Genomic DNA, 21,765 nt, shown 5'->3' with positions numbered 1-21,765 from the left:
TCCTATCAGCAAGCAAATTCCCGCATCCATACACTGGGAAGCAGTTTAGAATGGATGCCATGAGCAAAACAAATCATGCAACAACTTATTCTTCAGCTGTTGATCTGCTTGTCCTTTTGAGCATTACATGAGGTATTTCAGATCACTAATATGTGTGTGGATTATTCAGTCAAATGCTACCACTTTTACAATAATTCAGCCATTTCACACTCATCCTCTGTGTTCACCAGCCCCAAAACAGAGGTGGTGCCATGCCTCTGACCTGGATGGTGAGCTGAGCTGCTCCCTGGCAGCCTTTATTTGAAGTTCCCCGGCACTCCAGGTGGAGAGTGATCTGCTCCTCCCTGTTGACATACAGCTTGGGCACCGTGTCCAGGATCTCACTGTTCAGAGCCACATGCTGAGACTCCCAGAGAGCTGCAGTTCTGAAAGGCATTTATTAATAAAATTACCAAAATCTTTCCTGAAAACAGCAATGCTGAGAATTTTTAAGAGAGGAGACTTCAATTTAATGTGCTGTGCAAAGACTCATGACACACTGCTGGAAAACATAAAAGGTTATCAAATGAAATTGAGCTAAAACTTCAAAGTAATAGCACTTCAAAGTAAAAAAAAAAAAAAACAAACCAGGTTCATAAGAACAAAACTACTCAAATATGTGTGAGTTCTCTTGAATTACTTGATATGACAACCTGGAAGGAAACTGAACAGAATAATCTCTACAAGAAATGCAATTTTCTGCCAGACCAAAACAAAAACAAAAACAAAACAAACCAGAAAACACTAAAAAGAGAGCCCACCTAAAATTGATAGTGGAATTGTTTAGACACAGCCTCTCATGGGCTTAGTAGCTTTTGGTCTGGCTCAAAATACTGTTATTAAATTACTAAATTAGGTGAGAACAGCTATAGATTGACCAGTTGTGACTGAAAACAATTCAACTGGATTATCTGAGTTGGAATATTAAAAACAGAAAGTCTCTTTCATTAACAAAGCTACCAAAACCAGAACTCAGATTTCTCTCCTGGGTGCTTCACATTGCAACTACTACCTTAGTGTAAAAGGGTTAAGAAACTCACTGTCAACAAATCTAGCCTAAAAGGAGAATTTAGACAGGAAATACGCCAAATAAGAAAATAAGTTAGATGCCATCTGATGTAATCTCAGTCATTAGGTAAGACTTGTGCACTCTTATGTCAGTTGAAGAAGTAGACTAATGACCTGATAGATCAGAAGAAAGAGGAAACAAATGGGACAAGAAGCAGAAGTACTGACTTGTGCTAATATCATAAATGAGGCGGCTGTGAAGGGCATCTTTAGGAAGAAATTGTTCCCTGGGAGCGTGGGCAGGCCCTGGCCCAGGGTGCCCAGAGCAGCTGTGGCTGCCCCTGGATCCCTGGCAGTGCCCAAGGCCAGGCTGGATGGGGCTGGGAGCACCCAGGGACAGTGGAAGGTGTCCCTGCCATGGCAGGGGTAGGATGGGCTGGGCTCTGAGGCGCCTCCCCACCCAATTCTGTGACTCCACAATAACTTCAAGGCAGTGCTGGACCCACGGGAGAGGCACAGGGAGCACAGACAGGACTCACTTGGCGTGCTGCTGCAGGATGTTCAGGTCCCTGCGCATGAGCTGGATCGCGTCCTTCTGGCTCACCAGGGTGGCCGAGGAAATCACTGGCACAGGAGCTTTCATCGTCTGCAGAGGCAGAGGGGGCTTGGGAGTGTCAAGCTTCTTCAAATTATTCATGATCCTCACTTTGGCTACAAAAAAAGATTTTAAAAAAGCAGAAGCAAGTTTGGTCAATAAGAAAAGTTATGAGAAAGTGAACAAAAACATTCGTTTTCTTGCATGAGGCATTTTTAACTGCAGGCAAATATTTCTCAGGTTTCCCCCTCTGAAAAAAAAAATCACTCAACTAATATTCTTATTTTTGTCAAACTTTATTTCACACAGCTAATTTTCATGACCAGCTCTTCCATCAGACAAAGATTAGGACCAAAAGACCTGCTGGTTTCCTTGTTTTCCCCAAACAGTCCTATCTTCCAGTTTTCCTGTTACTCCATTTATTTTACATCTGACACATGCACCCAGACAAAATTCTAAGCAAAATTCATCTTCCTTTCCCTAAACTGATCCTCACCAGTAGTCTTGTCAGTGTCAATTCCTTCTCAGAGCACAGCCTCTCTCTGGGTCAGCCCTCTCCTCCTGCTGATTTCCATTCAGTTTCCGTTATGAAACTATTCCAGTTCCCTTCTATTCCCTCACTCCTTCCTCTTTGGATCAGCTCCAAATCCAATCTCTCCACATCCTTAATGTATCAGCTGTGACCATCACCCCTTCTGTGCTAGAACAGCCCTTTCACTATGCCAAAATTCCAGAGAAAACACACAGGGAAAAAACAACACAAAAAAAAAAAAAAAAAAAAAAAAAACTAAACTAAACTAAAAAAAGACCAGAGACAATATGTTTTCAAGTACAGTTGGTTTTACTTTTGCTTTTACCTATCTCTCTCTAATTTTGGGAAAATATCTGGAGCACACTCTGTGCAGAGGAACTCTTGGGGAGCTCACCCGTGATGCCCTAGCTCTGCTGTGTGACATGGCAAACTTGAAGCCAAAAAGCATCAACGTCATAATTTTCATGTCATCATGAAAATCTGAGTGAGAAAACCATGACAACTTCATGGAAAATATTGGACCCACAGAAAACAAACCATTTTAATATCTTAACTGACAGGCATCATCAAGCTCCTAAAGAAACCAGGGCTTTGACATCACAGTAATTCTTTAAGGCACAGTTTCCTTATTTTTACCTCTTACCTGACAAAGGGTTGGTGAAATCTGTTTCCCCTGCAGAAGCACAGGTTGGATGTGATTCAAGCTGAACCTGCACCCAAAGGTTCAGAGCTTCCTGAAACTCATGGTGAATGAGTTCCACATTGACATATTCCATCCACAGATCCTGGAGTACAAAAGAATTCAATTATCATCTCTGTTTTGGTCAGCACCGTGTGCTGTCCACCCATTCTAGTAGCTGTGAAACTAAAGTAACTACCTAAAATATATACCCTGCAGTTTTAAGTCACAGGAAATTTATTATTAAGGGCAAAAAATTAAACTGAAGAAAAACACTGAACTATTTTTATACCATATATAGAGATCTACTGAAAAGCACTTGTGAGACTTTGAGATTAAACTTGACACATGATATGATTTCTAATAGATAAGAGACAAAGATAGATTATTAAAAATCTGCTCCAAAAAAAAGGAATACAAGAGACCAAGATAGTCTAAAACATCATGGAATGATTAACTGCAGCCAGCCTACAGGAGGCTGCATTTCCAGTAGTCACAGACACTGGAGGAGTGAAAACAAAGCAAGTATAAGGAAACGCCCTTCCAAAATAAGTCTTTAGGCTTGAAGAATAGAATAATAGAAAAATAACTGAAGACTAGGATAATACACACTCACTAACTTATGGCTGAACCTGCCATTTTACAGACTACCAACACAAGCAGGTTTTGGCTTCCAGTCTTTCATTATTTAAAGCTGCAACTTAAATAGTCCTCTAACACTAACTTAAAACATAAAAAGCATTACAGAGCAGTATAGAAAAAAGATTGTGTTGCAAAAAAGTACAGATTTTGGCAAAGGATCCACATTTGAGTCCTACTTCAAACATACAGAAAGGCAGTTTGAGATAGCACCATTTTTTAGGAAAAAGGTTAGAACTATGAAGTTATCATACATGCTGTATGTGTATTAAAGACCAGTAACACAACTCTCATTGATTTCAAAGACTCATTTTAGCAAGCGAACTTTAGATTTCAGATTTTCAGCGTTATCAGCAACCCACCTGTTGATTCTGCATGACTTTAGCAAGTCTATGTGCATCATACTGCTTTGGTAAAGAGGGAATGTATGTATCTCCTTTCTGGAAACTCTCTTCTTCCAACCACAAAATTAAAACATTACAAAGCCTGAGGGGAAAAAAAAAAAAAAGAAAAGAAGGAAAAAAAATCAGTGTGAATTTGATTCTTCTGAAGTTAGAATTACGGCAACCAATAATGCTACAAGGTGGCATGGTCAAAAAAAGATATTTCAGGGTCATTTTCACTTGTTTACTGCCAAGTTACAGACCCACAGTGGAAAGGAGGTTCTTAGAAAAATATGAAGGACATCAACAAAGACCAAGAAGACAAATTCTGAATACATTTATGCAAACTAGCATAATATCCAGGACTGGAATAATCTCTTAGGTCAGAAAGTATCACCACAATCCCACTCAGAAGACCAAGAGAATAAACAGAGTACACATGAGCAAGTTTGGCTCCTCACCCCAGAACCTCTCTGCAGTGCCTGCTCAAAAAGTCATGCTTGAGTTAAGTCACATCTTTTAATTTCTGTTCAGAGTTTCATTCATGACTAGTTCATTCTCATTTCCTTCTTTGTTAAGACTTTAACATAAATACACCTTTTCTTCAGCTGACACCAACTGGTACCATTTTCACAGTCACACCATCCAAGCCATCCTGACAAGGAAGCACTAGAATGCCATTAAATCTTCACACTGTGGTATTAAATATCACTAGCAAACTCCTGCTTCCTTCATCAGTGTCACTGGTGAAAAAATGGAAGCAGACCAACTCCAAGAATCAGCCCCTATAAACCCTACCAATAATTTCCCTCCTGTCTAGGAAACTAGACAGGTCATTAAACTTCCTGAGTGTAAGATTTATTTGGGCGTAGAGTACTCTGGTTTTCTGCTGGAGGAGGAAACTTATTTGAAATCAAAGACTGAAAATATTAATCAAGTTCACCCTGTGACCATCTCTGGATTATTTTTCACAGACAATCAAGTTGGATTTACAATCTCCCTCATTTGTTTCTACAGTACCTACTGACTGCTGAGGGGAGCACTGAGCAGGAGCTCCAATTCCACACATCCAGGGCCCCTGAACAAGGGACTCTTTTCAAATATTTCAAATAATCCTTTCAACCATTTCCTAGCAATACTCATATACTTTCTCAGGTTTGGAGTACATGAGGTATAGATACCTCTTAGGAGCTACTATCCCTCACAAAAGTGAGCATTCACCAGTTGAGTAGCAGTGAGTGACAGTGTTTCCCTTCTTAGCCTACTCCAAGACAAAAAGTGAGCCCTGTGGTGAGGTTTTGGTAAGCAGATTTACCATTTTTCAGGTGGCACAGAACACACTTGGCAGAGCTAACCTTTAGGTCACTAACCAAGCAAACTGCTTGAACTATGTGCTTAAGACAACAGTAAATTATCTGATTATCTGTCTATTACTCAGACATAAATTCAGGCTATGGTCTGTGACAAACATATATACACACCAACTAGCCTTTTACATTTATAGCTAGTGATATACATGAGTGGCAGATATGCCTAAATAATAAATATTTTGCCAGCATGGGGCTATCATTCATTAAAAAGCAAAGCTATTCCCTAAAAGGAAACCTATCAACAATGTTTTATTTTTAGCAGTAAAACCTCCCACTCCCCTCTCAAACTAAACAAGTTATGCAAACAGAGGAATGGATTTGAGCCCAACTATGCACTTGGGGACATGGGTTAGTGCTGGCCTTGACAGGGCTGGGTTAAGTGCTAGACTTTATGATCTTGAAAGGCTTTTTCAAATCTGAATGTTCTATGATTTTATGCTTTTAATAAGTGCCTGCAGCACATCTGAGGTCACATCCTTTCATTCCTCACACAGCCATGACTGTGCTGCAGCAGTTACTCAGGCAGTTGCACTGATTAACATGAAACAGGGCAGGTTTGTGGGGTTTTTTTTTACCTGACAAGTTCCTTATGCAGCTCAGGTGAAGTCAGGTAATCAGGTGAGCAGCTGGCTTTCTCTGGTGACCTGTCAGTGCCCTCAGGACTCTCCACTCTCAGGGCTTTACTGGCAGCGTGGTGGAAGTCAGCCACCTCTGTCAGCCGCTGCTTCATTTCATTGAGCAAGCTAACGTGAGCTGCACTCTGAAAAAAGCGTCTTCCAATACAGCCATCTACAGGTAATCTAAAAATGAACAAAAAAACATTGCTAAATCTTGTTGCAAATGTCAAATCAGCATCTCTGCAGGCAAACTGGCTCACCAGAAAAGCCGCTGGTACCCACTGCTTTGGGGAGCAGTCAGTGTAATGCACTGACTCTCGCTTGCTGCGCACTTAATTAGTGCTTGATAATCTTCTGGAGCAGGTCAGACTCACCCATACTGTGGTCCTGGTCGGTGAAGGTACAGGAGGAAGAATTTCTGCCAGACCAGTGGCATGAGAGGGTGATCTGCAGGGGTAGCAAGGGCCTGGTGAGCCCAGCGGTAAATCATGAGCCTCTGGAGGGAAGGGACGATGGGCAGCTTCAGCTGGGCCTGGGCTTTCTGCAGAAACAACATTTCCACACAAGTGTGGTGCTGTAACAGGCTGTCACGGGGCAACTGAGCAGATCAACACAGTGTGAACACTTGGTAATTACAGGGGAGAAAGCTCTGGAAGCAGTCACACATCTGTTAGAGGCCTTGAAGGATGAGCTGCCCATCCCACAGTCATGCTGGAGAGCAGAACTACATCTCTGGTGCTTACAAACCCCCAGCGTGATGGCTCTGGCACAAGGCAAACATATGGGCCCTGCTGTTAATTACAGTTAATTACTGTTCCTCCTCACAGAAGTAGATGTCCCTGGTTTAGATCTCCAGCATGCTACTTTTAGCTTTTTCCAGATTACATTTAATACAGCTCTAGTGAAAATTCAAAATGCGCAGTGTAACTAATGTGAAGAAGGAACACAGAAGCAAAAGCAGAACAAAATCTAAGCAAACTATGAGTAGCAGTATCCCATATTAGCAACACCACAGACCCACTAAACCATTAAACAGTCTCACCCCAAGCTCCCCTGGACTGTGCCTAAAGCAGGGGAATGGGAGGCTTTTCTGAGTTCCCTGGCCCTTCCTCATCCCCTACACCAAACCTCTTTTCCACACACTGCCCACACTCTTTTTGTTTTCCAGCTAAATCAAGACATGTAAGCCATAGAACAAATGCTCTCCAGACCACATTCAAGGATGTAAGATATGTACTTGATTGTACATGTACATGGCCAAGAAAACCTATTTTCACAGGGCCACCTCCTTTATTGAAACACACTGTAACAGCTGAGATGAAGGATGTGCCAAAAGACACACTTTGAGAATGGACAGCTTTGGTTTCCACTTGCTTCTCTCCAGAATTTCTAACTGAATTTGGGCAAAGAAGCTGAAAAAGGCTGCAATGTAGCCTGAAGTACAGCTGATTAGGGGCCTTGTTAAAGGAGAGACCTAAATAGTTTTGAAAGCTTTGGAAAACAATTCAGAAAGCAGAGAAAAGCAAAGGCCAGTCTTCTGCACAATTCAGGTAATCTGAGAAATCATCTGTTTAAAATATAGACACATTTCCCCACCTGAAAAATAAGCACTCTCCATATCAGGGGTATAGAATAAATGCACTGAAGGTTGTGAGGCATTAGGTGACTCAGAGAATTATGCAAAAGCACAAATTAGTTTTCTGTAAATATTGATATAGTAAAATCAGGTATTTCCATTGCAGCTTTTAAATGTAAAAAACTCAAATATACTCAAAATGTCAATGAAAATTTCCTTGCAGTATATTTGCCCCTGCTCAGCCAAGTAAAGAATTATTTATACATTTATCCTGGTAAGGAAGCAGTACATAAGAAAAAAATTAAATTATACAAGAGAACACTTTTCTCCAGCAGTTCTCTCTGATTTTAATGAAAAGAGATGACCAGCTCTCTCACCTTCAAAGCTTGATCAGGAGTTAAAGCATTGATAACCAGCTCCCCCTCCACAACTCTGCGAAGCTGTGAATCTTCTTCAAATATTGATTCCATATTTAACACTGTCCATGCAAACCAGACCTGGACAACACAGAAATGACAAAAACATTGATAACAAAATGGCAGGGGGCAGGATCAGGAAGCTTGATGCTTTCTTAAGAGGAGTAAGTGTTTGATGGATTCTCATGGCAGAGTTGCAAAAAGCACTATCACATCTCAACAACAAAACTTCTTCATCCTTAAATTCTAACTTCCCCTTTGTACAATTTTGGGAAAGAAGGGAAAAAGTAGACAAAACTGTAAGAATCACCCAGGGAACTCTGGAGGAAACAACCTTCTCAAACTCAGGAAAATAAGATCTCCCCTCTTCCACCAGCACTACACATCTCTGTCTCAGGTACTTAGAGGTTTTTTCCTCCTTTTTGCTTGAATAAGGAGCTCACTTAAGCAGAGAGAAAGTAAATTGAATTCAGAATATTTATCAGATAAAGACTGACCTGAAAGAAAAGTCAGGCTTTACAGTCTTGTTAAACAGATAAAGTACAATAGTAGATTAGAGGAAAATTTAACTAATAAATCCTATTATATGAATTCTTGGATGCAGATTAGACCAACTCTCCATGTGCAAAATATCCATGTTCCTTTTAGTATAAACCCACAGCATTCTCTTAGGCTAAACTCGGGTTTTATCACAAGAAAACTCTGGGGCAGGAAGAAAAAGTGACCGAGAGAGAAAACAGAAAACAAAACAAAACAAAACAAAACAAAACAAAACAAAACCCCAAACAGGAAAAAGAAACCACACCCACAAAAAAACCCAAAACCAAACCAAAACAAAAACCACCAAAAAACCCACCAAAAAAAACCCCAAAAAGCAAAAAAAACAGACAAAAAAAAAAAACCAACCACCCCACAACAAACCCTAGACCAGTATGCTGCTTTTCCATCACAAAACACCATCATGGCTCACCTGAGAGGAGTTTGCACTGCTCTCCACAAAGGATGGTGTGACATTGCCTGCCACAATCCAGCTGACCAGTGAAGACAGCATTCCCTTGTCACAGTGATAGCCCAAAGCATTCTGCACAGAAACACAAAACATCTGGTTTTTTTTCAGAAAACATACCTGGTTTTTTCATGACCAGGTGATTTAGAAGCTACAAGTGGATCACTCAATCTTTATCCAGGTTTCTTTCTACCTCCTGTTGCTACTTTCCAACCTCAGCTCAGCCAGGCACCACTGAAATGCCTGCTTGGACTTCCTATTTCAGTGAAAAAATCCTGTTGCACTAACTGTGTCTGGCTTTTTCAGGAGAGGGAGCTCCATTTTTGTCCTAAACACTCCATCAAAGATTTGAAATGCAAAGAAGACAAACAACAATAGAAGTCATATGAAATTAATACTGGATTCCAACTGGTTTTAGTAGTAATTATTATCATTATTATTAAAGTATCAGACATTTCATTAATCTTGACCCACTCAAGAAAAAAAATTTCTTGAGCAACTCAGAAAAAAATCAGATGACTCCATGCATCACTCATCATCATGACTGGCTGCTCAGAGAAGTTGTGGCTGCCTCATCCCTGGAAGTGCTGAAAAACAGTTTGGACAGGGCTTGGAGCAACCTGGGATAGTGGAAGGTGTCCCTGGACAGTGGAACTGGGTGGGCTGTAAAGGTCCCTCCCAAGCCAAACCACCCCAGGACTTCACAGCTGCACTTCAGGAAAATTCATTCCCATCAAAATCCGACTGTGCAACAGATGAGCTGACCATTTCCCCAAGGGCCACAGCAAAACACCAGAGCTCTCTATTTACCTTGTGCTGCTGGTAAAGCAGCTTTTGCACACAGTCCTCCTGGCTGTACTGGAAGGCAGCTTTGCACAAGTCATCCAGCAGGCAGAGCGTGGCCCTGTCCCTGTGCCACAGCTGCTGGCTGGTGAGCACCTGCACCCAGAACTCCAGGACTGCAGCTGGCCCCACTCCATTCGGATGGTCACTCAGGAAAATGTGACTCTGACAAATCAAAGGGGAAAACTGGTCAACACATTGCAGCTTTGAGTAAAGCTTTAGAATTACTGAGGATTGTTTGATTTGCTTGGGGCTGTAAAGCGATCCTGAAATTAAAATAATTTACAACAATACTCTCTACACCCAAGTAAGGACAGCTTTGTCATCTTCAGCCTCCAAACTTCTGCAGATTCTGAAGCCTGAAGAGCAGAGGATCTTGTGCATTCAGCAAAAACAGACACAGAAGCCTTAAGCAGGACACCTGCAGGCATAAACAGCACCTATTTCCAAAGTCCAAGCTGCTGTTCCTGCAAAGGGCCTTCCCAGAGCAGGTCTGTTTCCACTATCCCTCTCTAATGTTAGAAGGTTTTGACCTCTCTGCATTTAAGAAAACACTACTGCTCCCTAACTCAAGAACAGTTTTCCTTTCCAGGGGCCTAAATTAATGGTAAAAGGCAGAACTTGCAGACATTAATATCCCTGCTGCATTTCTCAAATAACACAGACAAGAAAGGAGTGCTGCATTTTACATTTCCTTTTTTGAACAGCTTTGACCTGGTATGGGAAAATGAATTTTCCAAGAAGTCTGAAAGGTAAATATTGTTGTTAGTGTCACTTGCATTGCCAGATTTAGGCAAGTTTAAGCAGGAGCATTTCAAGAAACCAAACCCAACCAATGCTTGATACAGGGTACTCTGTGACTGAACTGCTAGGTTCAGTATCCTCTCTAACCTTTAACACTAACTCAGCCAAATAAGCTTGGTTTTAAACACTCTCTTCCCCCCTCTCTTTTTTAAATAATCTTCTTACCTGTATCATACTACTGAGCAGCTTAACATTTTCTCCATAGTTCACTCCTGTCAAGTGCTGTGTCACTTTGTGGGTAACCTGCTGGGTCACCCCTTGAGGCACTCCACTGTCCAGATGAAGGAACAGTTCCACATAAGATAAAAACCTAGGGATGTCAACAAATGAAATTAAAACACCTCTTACTCCATATTAAATAGAAAGCCTACATCTAGAGAATTTAAAATCAGTTCAACATTATCAGTGAGACACATACAGAAAGGCTTTGATTCACAACCACAATGCAGATTTAATTGCCCCAGTTCAGCCATACACTGGGCACAGTATGAACATTTCACACCAGCCCGTAATTCAAGGCAGCTCATCATAAATACCAGTTCTTGATCTACATCAACAGCCAAATCTTACTCAGGATTTGTCTGGGAGACTGTCAGGCATCTAAACCAGAAGATTATTATTAACTTTTCCTTTTCCTTTCCTTTTTATAAATAAATTAGGTAAACAAATGATAAAATTTAAAAATTAACATATTATGAACATATAATGCTTACTGTTCATTCTTCAGGAGGTAATACTGGCAAGAGTAAAACAAGGGTAAAATTTTATCCAGCACATGGACTACTGTTCTCAGATGTCTAGACTGGACCAGTACACCCAAAAGAGGGATTCCTTCAGCACAAAATTTCTCAATGCTGTCAGAAAACAAACCAAAAAAGTTAAGAAAAACACATTCACTATCAGCAGAAAGGAAGACAAGGTGTTGATTTAGTTTTTATTAACTGAGATGTAAATATATTCAGAACTTTACACTTTATCTTTGAAAATATAAATAGCTAAATACAGAGTTCTTTTCTTCAGCTATAGGTGTCATTCAATAGCTGACAGATTTGCCAAGTATTTCCTTCTCAAATATTTACTAAGTATCTCCTTCCTTCACAAATCCCTTTCTGGGGATCAGTGTTCCACCTTCCAAAAATCACTAGAGATGCAAGTCTTCATCAAGTTTTTATCTCTTTAAACTCACTATTCTTGCCTAACTTGGACAATTCACCTCCCTCTCCAGGGAAAAGAGTTAAAGGCCAAACAGGGAAGGTGCAGGGAAACAGACTAAAGAGGTTCTTTGGTTTTTTATTTCATGGTCAAAGTTCTGGGAAAATTTCCACTCTCAACCCAAAATACCTTAATATCAATCTCAGACGATTCCAGCGCTTTAAAGTATCTGTGGCACAATCTTATCGTGAAGCAATTATAAGATTATGAAGCAATGATTCTTCTCCTTCCTTGGGGAAGGAGAAGAAAGGCCAGATAATTTTTCCTTAAAAGAGTAACGTAATATTATACATTAAAAAAAAGTTAGTGGAAATATTGAACAGCACAGCACATAACCAAAGGGATCACAGACTCAGGGAAAAGAGTTCTGGTGAGAACTGATCAAATTCTGTGTGGCTCAGTATGTCAGACAGGAACATCTGATTACATCCAAAAGCCTTACCAGCTTACAAACCAGCTAAAAGCACTGGAAAAGACTCTGTTGGAACACAGTCAGGACTAAGAGGTTCACTGCTCTTATAATGCTTTTTATTCACCATTCCCAGAGTGAGTGGGCTTTTTCTCTTCACTATTTTCTGAATGCAGTGTTGCCCTGATAAATGAAATTATCTCTACAACAACCCTTCCAGTAAGTGTAGCTCAATCATATTCCTGTCCAGAGAAATTACTGTTAAGCCCCAGTTTCAGTACTATTTCTTATGACTGAACCCTAAAGTGCAGTAGGCAGAAAAAGTACTATTAGCAAAATAAAGGAAATAGCAGGTTGTTTGAAGGAATTCAAGAAAAATTTCTTCACAAAAAAGGGATTATTAAGCACTGGAAGTGGCTGTCCAGGGAGCCCTGGAGGTGTCCAACGAATGACGTGGCACTCAGTGCTCTGGGTTGGGTGACAAGGTGGGAATTGGTCACAGGTTGGACTTGATGACCTTGGAGCTCTTTCCCAACCTAAATGATTCTGGGATTCTGTGAAACTACAATCACAGAAAGCTGGGGCTGGAAAACACCTTGAGATTATCCAGGCCAAACCCCTCCAAGGCAGGGTCACCCAGAACAGGAGACAGAGGAATGAGTCCAGGTGGGTTTGGAATGTCTCCACAGAGGGAGAATCCAAATTCCATGGGCAGCTGCTAAATATTTTTAGTATTTGTAATTGTTTTGGTGGGCAGCTGCTCAGGGCTCTGCTATCCTCAGCATATATAAGTTCCTCCCCATGTTGAATGAAACTGCTTGTGTTTTAGTTGTGGCTATTGCTTGCTGAAAAGAGTCCAGCACCATCCTCTGGACACCTGCCTTTGAGATGTCTGCCTGCATTAATGAGACCCCCTTTCGGTCTTCTCCAGACTGCCCAGGCTCAGCTCCTCCTAACAGAGACGACAAGCTGCTGGATGCCTTGCATCACAAGCCCTTTACTCTTTAAACAGGCACAAAGCTGTTAACTAGGGATGCTGCTCAGTCCCTGGGGCCACCCACCCGAGGCAAACACCCCAAAAGCCTCACCTGTGTCCCAGGGTGGTCATTGCCAGTGCCAGGTAGCAGCCAATGGGGACGTTTGCCTTGACAGCCTTGAGCAGGGGGTGCAGCGTGACCGACTCGGCTGCGTCCAGCGCGGTGTCGCACACGGGGACAGCGGCCAGCCCGCTCTGCTGCACCCCACGGTCGTTCCTGTGCAGCTTCAGCCTCAGGACCAAACTCCAGGCCCACTGATTGAAGGAGGTCTCTGGGGTTTCCCCGTAGCGAACGATGCTGGCCAGGTAGGAGACCTGGAACAGAGCAGCAGCAATGAGAGGAAGCGCAGCCATGACACGGCACGTGTGGCACTGGGCTGGGATTTGGTCCTTGCAGGGGGAACTGGGTGATCTTTGGGGTCCCTTCCAACCCAAACCTCCTATCAGTAGACCAACAGCAATTACTAGACATACCATGTAGTTTATCTAAACAGTCCCTTCCCATAGCCTCAATTTCTACTTCCCTCTCCTTCCCCCATCCCTTTAAGTAAAGTCTATCAACTTACACTGTCTGCTTAAATTTTTCCAAGCTATATACTGACCTTGAATTAAATTTTAATGTTAATACTGGAAAAAAAAAACCCAGGCACAACCTTTAATAACGTTTAAAACATCTAAGACTGCTAGTGTAAGCAAACAGAAAAATCTATGCAAAAGTATTATCTGTCAACAAAAAACCTAAAACCTGGCAGGCTTTCCTTAGAAAAAAGCCTGTATATGGACAGGCACAGTCACATGTGTATGAGCCCACTGTCACAAAGACCCTGTCTAGATCACAAGGAATTACAAACCTCTGGAGAAAAAAATATGTACATGTTCTGACAGAGCAGTGTAAACAGCAGAGCTGGAGGGCAATGCAGATATTTCATCCTCTCTGAGTAGGGTACAAGAAAGCACTATTTTCTCTCAAATTCTAGTTACGGGCTCATGCAAGTCAGGACAGATTCACCAGCACAAGTGGCAACTAGGGGTGACACTGGCTTAAAAAAGAGAACTCATCTGGCTGGCACAAGACAACAAACCATGGCTAAGTGCAAAGGAGCAAGTCAGAACAGAGCAGAGACAACAAAGAACATTTGGAGTGTGGGAAGAAAAGGCTGGGGAGAAAAATACAGAGGAGGAGAAAACACTGTACAAAAAATACTGAGAAGACAAAGCCCATCCCAAAACCTCTTGGACTGAATATCCAACACAGGGATTTTTTAACTTTGATCTTTTTATGCTTCCATTTGCACTCTGTAACTTGGAGCTATCCCCTCCTGAATCCAGTGTGCTGTAAAATCAATTTAATAAATGTCTGTGGTGTGTTCAGGTCACATAACATTGCCCACTGCTGAAAAGCTTCAAAAGGGATTAACACTTGAGTCTTCAAATAAGATAAGAGCTGGAGTGAGTTCTCTTATGCTCAGCAGTAATGAGAAACAGTCTTTCTATTTTATAGTAAGTACTGTCTATCTCTGCATGGGTAAAGCAGGAGCAGTTTGGGACTATTCACAAACGTGCAAGTGGGTCAAAATTAAAATGTCCATTTCAAGAAAGATGGAGAGAGACAAGAGCATGGAGTGACAGGACAAGTGGGAATGGCTTCAAACTGAGAGAGCAGATTCATATCTGATACTTAGGAAGAATTTCTTTCCTGGGAGGGTGGGCAGGCCCTGGCCCAGGGTGCCCAGAGCAGCTGTGGCTGCCCCTGGATCCCTGGCAGTGCCCAAGGCCAGGCTGGATGGGGCTGGGAGCAGCCTGGGACAGTGGGAGGTGTCCCTGCCCATGGCAGGGGTGGCACTGGATGAGCTTTAAGGTCCCTTTATACCCAAACCATTCTATGATTCTGTCATTCTCACACTGATGCTCAACAGAAGCCTAACAGAATTTTCAAACAGCTCTGTGGGGGCAGACTACACTGAGTGTTGGCATGTTACAAAATTGCAGTTGGATAAAGAATAACTTTTAAAAGAAGGAAAAAAAAAGTGAAAACAAGGTCTTGCCCTGCAGCTTTTCCCATTTACAGCCATCCATAAGTTACTCCTGGTAAGTAAGAAGAAAGGATACCTGTTTTATGCTTTCAGAAAGCAGCCCAGCATATGGTTTTTGGGAGAGATATTTCTGATACGCTTCCAGGACCATCAATGCAACTTCAGAATGGACAGCAGGATCCAGGTGAAGAGTATTCTGCCAAAAACAGTGTCAGAACACAAAACCTTGGGTCATTTAAGAGGCCTCTACAGCTTTACACACAGCTGCATCACAGAGAAATAAATTTTCTGGCTGTTCAAATTAATTATTGCAATATCAAGGCAAAAATTTTCCCCAGTGAATAAAATTCAGCTCAATGTTAAAGAGTACCAGGCTCTGAGCAATACAAAGCCCAAGAACTAGATTATTTTTTTAAAAGGCATCATAACATTCACTTTCCACATGCATTTTATGAACATATGATAACTAATCGAAAAATCCATATATGCCATTTTAAATTAGGTAATACAGATACTTGAACTTTTGCCTTTAAAAACAAAACCAAATCCCATCACCATGCTTTTTGTATGAAAACACAGCAATTCCTCTATCAATTGCCACATTAAAGAGTCATTTTTCCCCACATCAAAGGGCACAGAAATGGCACTGCTATTGCACAGCAAAGAATTCTGGTAATTTTCCCTAACATTCATTTTTATTTACATGTCTACAAAAAAGAGGGAGAAAAAAGTGAGTCCACAGTCATGTACAACCATCAACAAGGCAAAGAGAAGAGTTCAGCATGACCAAATGCACAGAATGCAATGCTGAACTACATCACTGAACACAGGCAACATTATTCCCCCAATCTATTTTTGTTTTTCTCTGAAATAGCATTCACTCTCAATTATACCCTGAACTCACAAAGCTCTTGGAGCAACCCAATATTATGGAATATTTCCCCATCATTTAAATGATGCTCAGAGTTTTGAAATGTCTCATTTCAATCATTATTTTTCTTGCACAGTGAAAAACATACCTAGATACCGACTAGATGCAAACTACAGTCACACCAGTTTCCTCAACATTTTTGGAAGATTCCTCTATTTCTGCTAAAAGCATTTGCTTTTAAAAAGCATTGCTTTTTAAAATGCTAAAAGCATTTTAATCATGTGATTCATAAAAAATTGTCCTGTCAGCTATTTCCCCCTTTAGAGAGGGAAAAAATCCCTGCTTAAATATCTCTTTCAAACTCAGCTGCAGCACTATAAGAAAGCAGCACAAGCAAATCTTCAGACTTCAGTGTTGTAAAATGATTATGACATTCCCATTTTGTGCCATTAGGTGTACAGACATAATGTAAAAAGCATGCAATTAACTGCTTTCAAATTCTGCTCTACTCCCCATTTGAGTTAAACTTTTGCTCTGAAAAGGTGAGAAGGTTCAAGGCTCCTTTCTCAATACCTACATGCTCACCAAGGCCCCAGTTCAGCCCTTCCAAGATAATGCAAGCCAGTTTATTCTCCACTGCTGTCAGGCTGTAGTTTAACAACCAGTCACGGATCAGGGCTATCTCGGATGAAGAAGGCTTCCACAGGTACAGGGGCAGCTCTTTAAACAGATATAAAGAAACCTTTGAGGAAAGAGAGCAAAAAGTGCAAATTAGTACTCAGCACACAACAGTAATCAGCTATCTCAAAGGGAGGTATGACCAAAAACCCCAGAGAGCTCTTTAACACATCCGTTCATAACAACCTGGTACGGCCTCTAGGTTTAACTGGGTGTCTGATTTAGATTATTTAAATTGTAGACATCAGCACTTACCATCCCCACCTTCTCAATGGTCTCTCTAATCCGATCCAGCAGCACAGAAATGATCTGTGTGTGGATGCTGGCAATGGCTCCCAAGAGTTCCCGACCAACCTTGGAGAACGTCTCCCTTGTGGAAAGACTAACATAGGACACCTGAGAAGATGAGCAGGGAGAAGTTATTGCTTCTGGCTGACCTCCACTAACATGGAAATAAAATGTCTTTTGGAAAACAAATTGCTCCTTGGGCATGGCAGACAAAGTTGATAAATGCCCATATGGAAAGTGAAACTGATTGCCCTAAAATACCAGGAAAGTTCTGTGTCACACTGCCACATAATGTCCAAAACTAAACAGGAGAACAACACAGCCAAAGGCACTAAAAATAATCCCACCAAAACCAATGGAAAAAACACCACATAAGGAATTCCAAAGCTACAAGTTAGGCCTGCATGAGAAAAATGAAACAAAATAAATGTATTTTTATTTATTTGTTTCATTCTGGCTTCGCTTACAGAGAAGTTGTTCTTTTTCCCAGAAAAAAACAAGTACTTCAGGCAATTGTAATTCACAGCTTTTTTAAAAAGCAGCACTTTTTTAATTCCATGGAAGAACAAACCACAGAGGCCACGAAAGCTTCACACCTTCCACTGTTACAAATAAAAAGAGCATTTTCGTGAATGGTCCAGTAACGTTACTCACCTCATATATCTCCAAAACAACGATTTTGATAAAATCCTCATCAACATCAGCCCGTTTGGTTTGTGCCATCTGAGCAAATGTGGTGAGCAGACAAATTTCTTCTGAGCAGTTCATTGACTGGAGATACTTTTCAAACTGCGCAAGGTGCTCTGGATCTAGGAAAAAAAAAAGTCAAGTGAAAGAAACATGGTAAAATTGCAGCAGGGCACACATCAGCAACATTTACATAGTTATTCACTCAAAATCCCAGAGAAGTGATCTGTTGAGACCATTCCATGCCAATTACAAATAAAAATTCTGCAAGTATGTAGCTCCAGGTCTTGATTATACCCAAGAGCTACAAAGAAAGGCCAGTCTGAGCTTCCCAAATACAATACAAGAAAAAACACTGGATGCACTTGTTTGGAATCCATCTCTGAAAACAGAGAACTGAACCTGCACAAGCAGGAAGGCTGAGATATATTTTCACTCAAATTCAAAGCAAGTTTCCTCTTTAAACCCAAAAGAGATATTGCTAAAAGCAAATAAACATTCCATTCCTCAGGGTGTGGGACAACAGGAAGGTAATGATACAAAGGAACCTGTACAGGGTTTTAAAATGTTTTGGGTTTTTTTGTTTCTTCCAAACAACTTGAAATAGAGTCTGTGCAGCAAAACAAGCACTGGAAGCAGCATTTGAGCTGTAAAAAGTTTTGCAGAGCGAAATGCCTTCTCTGACCCTCAACATGCCAACAAACACTGCTTACAGTGATTTTGTCATAGCAGCTGAACACACAGAAAAAGCATCCATTGTGCACACAGCTCCCTAAACTGGACACACACGTGGCTCAGCGTGCTTGTGATCAAACACTTGCACTTAGGTTACATTCTATTTTAAGGGCTTTCAAGAATTTTGCAACTGTACTCCAACCTGAGAAGGTCAGGCCTGTACAGGCAAAACAGCTCATGGAACAGCATGCTAGAGGATTGTGCAATTTCAGAAAACAGTTTCTTCCAAACAGTAGGAGAAACCACACTGCTGATAGATACAGCAGGCAAACAGGGGGTGCCTCATCCACTCACCTCCATTTCCTAATGCTATTTTTTATCCTTAATGCAGAAGTTACACACAACTCTGTTTCCCTGCTTCCCCTTGTAGTTCAGGGTTTGTTTTTTGTTTTTTCTAACTTGATGCAGAAGGACATTAAAAAAGACCACATCATTATTGTAGTTAAAGGCACAGCAGGGTTACAGTGAGAAGGGGTGAGCTGTGGGCTCCACACTGACCTCAAACCCACACCAGGCAATAGCAAGGGACTGAAAATGGGGACAAGGTCTAAGGGAAACAGAGAAACTCCCCCTAAATCCTGTCCTCTCATAGTGGAGAAGTAACATCTTCACCATCCACTTGGTACTTGACCCCATTCCTTTCCTCTAATCACACTACAACTCAAGTTCATGATGCCCTAAAAATCAAACTCCTCCAACCTTGTTACTGGCAGCAAGGAAACTGTGATGACAAATAAAATCATAGTATCCTTGGATTAAAGGTATATTAAATATTACCTAGATTAAAATCCCTGCCATGGGCAGGGATGCCACTCACTAGAATAGCAACAATGCTCCTGATGCCTTAGGATTTTAGCTTTTCTATTTTTCAAATATTTGTAATCCTGCAATTCTTTAGTGTATAACCCTAAACTCCATATGGAGGGTTAGCTACTGCTTTCCTATTTTGGTTGGACAAAACAATTCCTCTCTAGGCCTGGGAATCAAGGGATTATGGGAAGCAACCTTCCTGCCTCAGACCCTGAAAAGTAAACAAAAGTGAATTGGGGGAGAGCAAACTTGTAAATGCCTTCATTACCTGAAGCTGCAATTGGAACATTAACCCCCAACATGCAAATGGACCAAAGTTACAAAAATACGAAAACCCATGACCCATTGTCCATATATAGAGTGCAGCCCCTGGGGTGGCACTGTCTGCCCAAAATGTACCTAAAGGTCCTTCAATAAATATAACTGCTTTTTATTCCCTTAATTTTGTCTGGCCTCTTTTTTTAGGTAATCCCAAAAATGCACTACTCCCAACCCCTATGGACTTGATGCCCTAAGATTCCATCAATTACAAAGGTTTGCTTCCACCTGCAGATTCACCACCCTTTTCTCATGCTTAATTCAGGAGAGGAAATCACTAAAAAACCAAGAGAATGTTAACGTCATGATCTTCCAGGGTACAAATTACAGGAAATTAAGCTTTAATTTGTTAAGTGTTCATTGAAAGACAATATTTCAGAAGATTAGATGGATTTCATGGAAGAACTGTTGATATTCCCTGTCTAGGTCTAGACACTGGTGAAAAAACAGTATTATGCTGACAGAACTCACTGAGGAGAATGAAGAGGATAAAGAAATCCTGAATCAGCATACCAGGGACTTTGAAACATAAAAGTTAGCTAGAAGCAAAAGAATGCCTGAAAAAGATAATTATATTTAAAAAAAAAAAGTCTGTATTTGTTACTGCAACCCATAATAGATGCAGTAAAAATTTTCTAGCAAAACTAAAAATAAAGATGTTCTACTGACACAGTGTAACAGTTACTGTTTTGGCTGGCAAGTGCTTATCAGATCAGCCCCTCATCAAGTGCACACAACTACAATCTTGGTATCTCTCTCCCTTTCCGTGTAAATTGCCTTAAATGTTACCTGAGATTGCACAGAGTCAAGATACTCAGTAACCTCTCAGAATCACCATTTTCTCCTGCTTCTCCACCAAGACTGGGTACATGGGGTAACAGCTACCTGGGACACCAGCCAGCTGAGAAGTGAAACTGACAAAAATGAGATCTGCTCTCCCTGAAGACAGCAAAGAAGCTGTAAAGCAGGGAGCAGTAAACTGTTTGTTTACCTGGCCCCCTGTCAATCAAGTCCTGAAATATTATCCATGAATGCAGCAGCAGCAGAGGGAAACTAGCATTCCAGCTGGCCTCTAAATAGTTCTGCTATGGCTGAAGACACCACGTTCACTGTGCAGATCAACATGGGACAAAAGTCAAGAGGAAATAAAAATAAAGTGTGCGATGAGGACAAGAAATGCATGAAAAGAAGGCTTGAGATAAAGGAAATATAGGTGAGGATGATAAAAAGTCTCCCACAATGTGAGTTACTAAAGTCAAAATTAGCAAAAAAGGAGGACTCTAAAACTATCAGCAGCTCAACAGTCAGTCACCAAAAAAAAAACCCAAAAAAAACCCCAACAAATTAAAAAAATTGCCACACCAACCCTAAGTGATACAGAAGTCTGTACTTTAGGATTTAAGCCTCACTCTCCAAATACTGTTGAAGGTCAAGATGGGAAGTCATACAAAAATACACAAGAGGTACCTCCTGCATGTCACTCCTGCAGCTCTGAGGCAGCCACAGAGAAAACCAGGACAGGAAATCTATCAGTTGCTGTTAAATGACAATTTGGGCAAACATGTACAGGAAAACCATGAACTGCCCAAAACATTTCAGCAGCCACCAGATCACTCATGCTGCCAAGGGTGCATTTAACAATGCAGCTGCAAAGAGTTAAACCCACAGGTGATGCAGCAGCAGCTGAATGGATTAGAATTGGTTCTGTGTGGGGGAATTTTACCTTTGAGTCTCTGCTTGTAGTCAGCAGGTTGAAGAGTAGAGCAGAGCTGCTCCAGGTGCTCATTCTCAGCGCAGTGCATAACAAAGAAGAGCCTCCAAAGCATGCTGCTGGACAAGGTTCCATAAGGCATCTCAGACATGAACAGCCAGACTCCCAACCTGTGGGATTTGAAGAGGCACTCAGGAACAGTTCCACCCTGACAAATCCCAGCATTTGGAAAGGAGACATCTCTGGCCCACACCTCTGCTATGTAGCAGAATTAGGAATGTGAGGATGTGTATTGGCACCTCAGATTCTGAGCCAACCTCACTGTGAACTGACCAAGATTTCAGAGTTTCTGTCAGGTGCTACAATTCATGGCCTACTTCCTCCCCACCTTGATGCTACCAATGCACTGAAAAATCCTACTTATTTCAGTCTTGTTTAAACCATTAAGTATTTAAAGCTACTCCAAATCC

The 21,765-nt window shown here is 41.3% G+C and overlaps 1 protein-coding gene across 4 annotated transcripts in view; it reads right to left on the bottom strand.

The window, feature by feature from the left end:
* The window catches only part of EPG5 (ectopic P-granules 5 autophagy tethering factor), a 55,410-nt gene that overhangs the window by 19,975 nt on the left and 13,670 nt on the right, over positions 1–21,765 (bottom strand). For 2 of the 4 annotated variants that reach the window (XM_064735574.1, XM_064735576.1), the window contains exons 11-27: positions 21,308–21,465; positions 17,689–17,843; positions 17,002–17,142; positions 16,646–16,810; positions 15,274–15,396; positions 13,217–13,479; positions 11,221–11,361; positions 10,673–10,817; positions 9,671–9,868; positions 8,825–8,935; positions 7,816–7,935; positions 6,237–6,403; positions 5,821–6,045; positions 3,855–3,978; positions 2,818–2,959; positions 1,587–1,758; positions 263–425 (exon numbers count right to left, since the gene is read on the bottom strand). In XM_064735574.1, coding sequence (XP_064591644.1) covers positions 263–425; positions 1,587–1,758; positions 2,818–2,959; positions 3,855–3,978; positions 5,821–6,045; positions 6,237–6,403; positions 7,816–7,935; positions 8,825–8,935; positions 9,671–9,868; positions 10,673–10,817; positions 11,221–11,361; positions 13,217–13,479; positions 15,274–15,396; positions 16,646–16,810; positions 17,002–17,142; positions 17,689–17,843; positions 21,308–21,465 — 2,713 coding nt within the window. The remainder of the gene's footprint in view (positions 1–262; positions 426–1,586; positions 1,759–2,817; positions 2,960–3,854; positions 3,979–5,820; positions 6,046–6,236; positions 6,404–7,815; positions 7,936–8,824; positions 8,936–9,670; positions 9,869–10,672; positions 10,818–11,220; positions 11,362–13,216; positions 13,480–15,273; positions 15,397–16,645; positions 16,811–17,001; positions 17,143–17,688; positions 17,844–21,307; positions 21,466–21,765) is intronic. The other 2 variants (XM_064735575.1, XM_064735577.1) reach the window with 1 other exon arrangement.

The sequence above is a fragment of the Zonotrichia leucophrys genome, chromosome Z (genome assembly GCF_028769735.1).
Source record: "Zonotrichia leucophrys gambelii isolate GWCS_2022_RI chromosome Z, RI_Zleu_2.0, whole genome shotgun sequence".
Classification (NCBI taxonomy): domain Eukaryota; kingdom Metazoa; phylum Chordata; class Aves; order Passeriformes; family Passerellidae; genus Zonotrichia; species Zonotrichia leucophrys.
Note: the sequence above shows the minus strand (reverse complement) of the source record. Positions and strands in the feature narration are given on the sequence as shown.